We start from the raw sequence: 1,871 nt of genomic DNA, 5'->3' as shown, positions 1-1,871 counted from the left end.
ATCGTCATTTAGCTTAGCATAAATCAGCTATTCTTCACATTTTAGGGTTTTCTTCTGAACCAGTTCTGTTACACAGGCAAGACCATCTTCATTAGCTAACATCAAAACTCCTCCTCACCTTCCTCTAGTGTAGATCTGGCTTTGTGTGCAGAGGGGACACAACAGGGTCCAGCCCTCAGTGCCTCTCATGCCTTCCCCCATCTCAGCTAGAGGACTGTTTTGTCTGGGTTCAATGCATTTAAGTCCTTCCTGGCATAGCATCGCAAGGTGATCCATCTTTTCCCCATAGGAAAAGAAAGAAATCCCACCCTGCCATTTCACATTGGCTGGTAATAAGCATGTCTCCCATCCTTGCAGCAATTTTAAATGAAACCTGTAAGATTTTTCAATTACACCTGGATAACATCACCTTCCACTTACTCTTCATTGGAATTTACAACACAGCTATAATCTGGCAGCAATTCCCTCTCCTAGAGAAAACAATGATTGGACAATTAAATGTGAAAGCTCCATGAATCAGTGGGTGAGCCACATGAAGACAGATTTTTTTTTTTTTCATTATAGTCCTCCTGCCTTGTGGTCCCTCCAGTATAAACACAGTTTTGTGAGGAGAGTTTGTTCCCCAAACTTCCCTTTTACACACGCACAGACCATGGCTTAAAGGTCCCTGGCTCAGCAGAAGGGCACTGTAAAGAGAAAAAAAATTAAGTTAGCAACAAATTATGGTTCTGGCTTGGGTTCGGCGTGCCCCTACCATGCTGCCTTTGAGGTGGGTGACTTTGCACCATTGAAGATCTGAGCTTGTATCCCAGTCTTTCAAAACAGAGATGTCTGTCTCATGGCACTGCTGCTAGAGGCTGTGCCTGGCTCTAGCTGAAGGCCTGATGGTCAACAGTTTGTGCAAATTCTCAAAACCATTTCTGAGTCCCTCTCTCCAGATAGTGATGCAGGTGTTAGGTGAGAAGGACTAAGATATCCAGGTTTTGCTGTTACTGCAGTGGGCTTCAAGCTGACAAAAGTCTGGAGGATGCCCACATGGACAGATAGCTGTGTCATACAGGGATCAGCAGGACTCTGTGCTGGGACCCACTCCCTCACAGCGCTGTCACAACACTAACAGAGGAGCAGCCCATGAAGGGACAGCGACAGGGTTAACTCCTGCACTCCTTCAGCTCAAACCCACAGCCTCTAAGGAGACTCCTGTGGTCATAACATTCGGAAGCGAGCATTTTCAGTAACACTTTCCTCTCCCTCCCTCCCTGAGAGACCCCACTAAATCACAGAGTGGACCTGCAAGATACATCAGTGGTGGTGATCCCCTAAGTGATGATAGTCAGGAGCATCAGGACGAGAAGTCAGTGCCTTTGTTCTACAGACAGCACTTGGAGGATGGAGGGATGAACTGCAACTTTGATACTGTATGGCAGCCTTTCCTGCAATGGGAGCCCTAGCAATGCTAGTCTGTTGATTTGTCTCTCACTTGGTGGCACGTTAAATGAAGGATAACACCCATGAAATAAACCCCATCTGCTTACGCAGGGCCACAGCCTCCCCATCCTGCCCTAATCCCAGAACTGGGCCACTGTGACCAGCACACACACTCCATGTGGGGTAGGCTGGCTAGGGAGCTGACTATGAAACCAAGAGCTGTTACCATTTTGGTGAAGATGTCCACACAAGCATTGCGGATCCTCTCTGGGGTGGCAGGGCTGTCCAGCCTGAACGGTTCAGTCAGGCCAGAGTCCTTCCTCGCTGCATAGATGGCATCTTTAATGGCATAAAACACTGACGCAGACAGGAACAGAGGTGGCTCTCCCACAGCCTAGACAGAGCATAGGCAAGAGTGAGGCTTCAGCCCAAACTAGTCCTGG

General features: G+C 48.0%; 1 protein-coding gene across 1 annotated transcript in view; it reads right to left on the bottom strand.

Annotated features, from left to right (window-relative positions):
• Positions 1–635: 635 nt before the first annotated feature.
• Positions 636–1,871, bottom strand: part of XDH (xanthine dehydrogenase) — a 51,161-nt gene continuing 49,925 nt past the window's right edge. Inside the window, exons 36-37 of the mRNA XM_035903643.1 lie at positions 1,655–1,822; positions 636–686 (exon numbers count right to left, since the gene is read on the bottom strand). Coding sequence (XP_035759536.1) covers positions 636–686; positions 1,655–1,822 — 219 coding nt within the window. The remainder of the gene's footprint in view (positions 687–1,654; positions 1,823–1,871) is intronic.

The sequence above is a fragment of the Egretta garzetta genome, unplaced genomic scaffold (genome assembly GCF_000687185.1).
Source record: "Egretta garzetta isolate BGI_Z169 unplaced genomic scaffold, ASM68718v1 scaffold11, whole genome shotgun sequence".
NCBI classification, from domain to species: Eukaryota; Metazoa; Chordata; class Aves; order Pelecaniformes; family Ardeidae; genus Egretta; species Egretta garzetta.
This window is presented reverse-complemented; position numbering and strand designations above follow the sequence as displayed.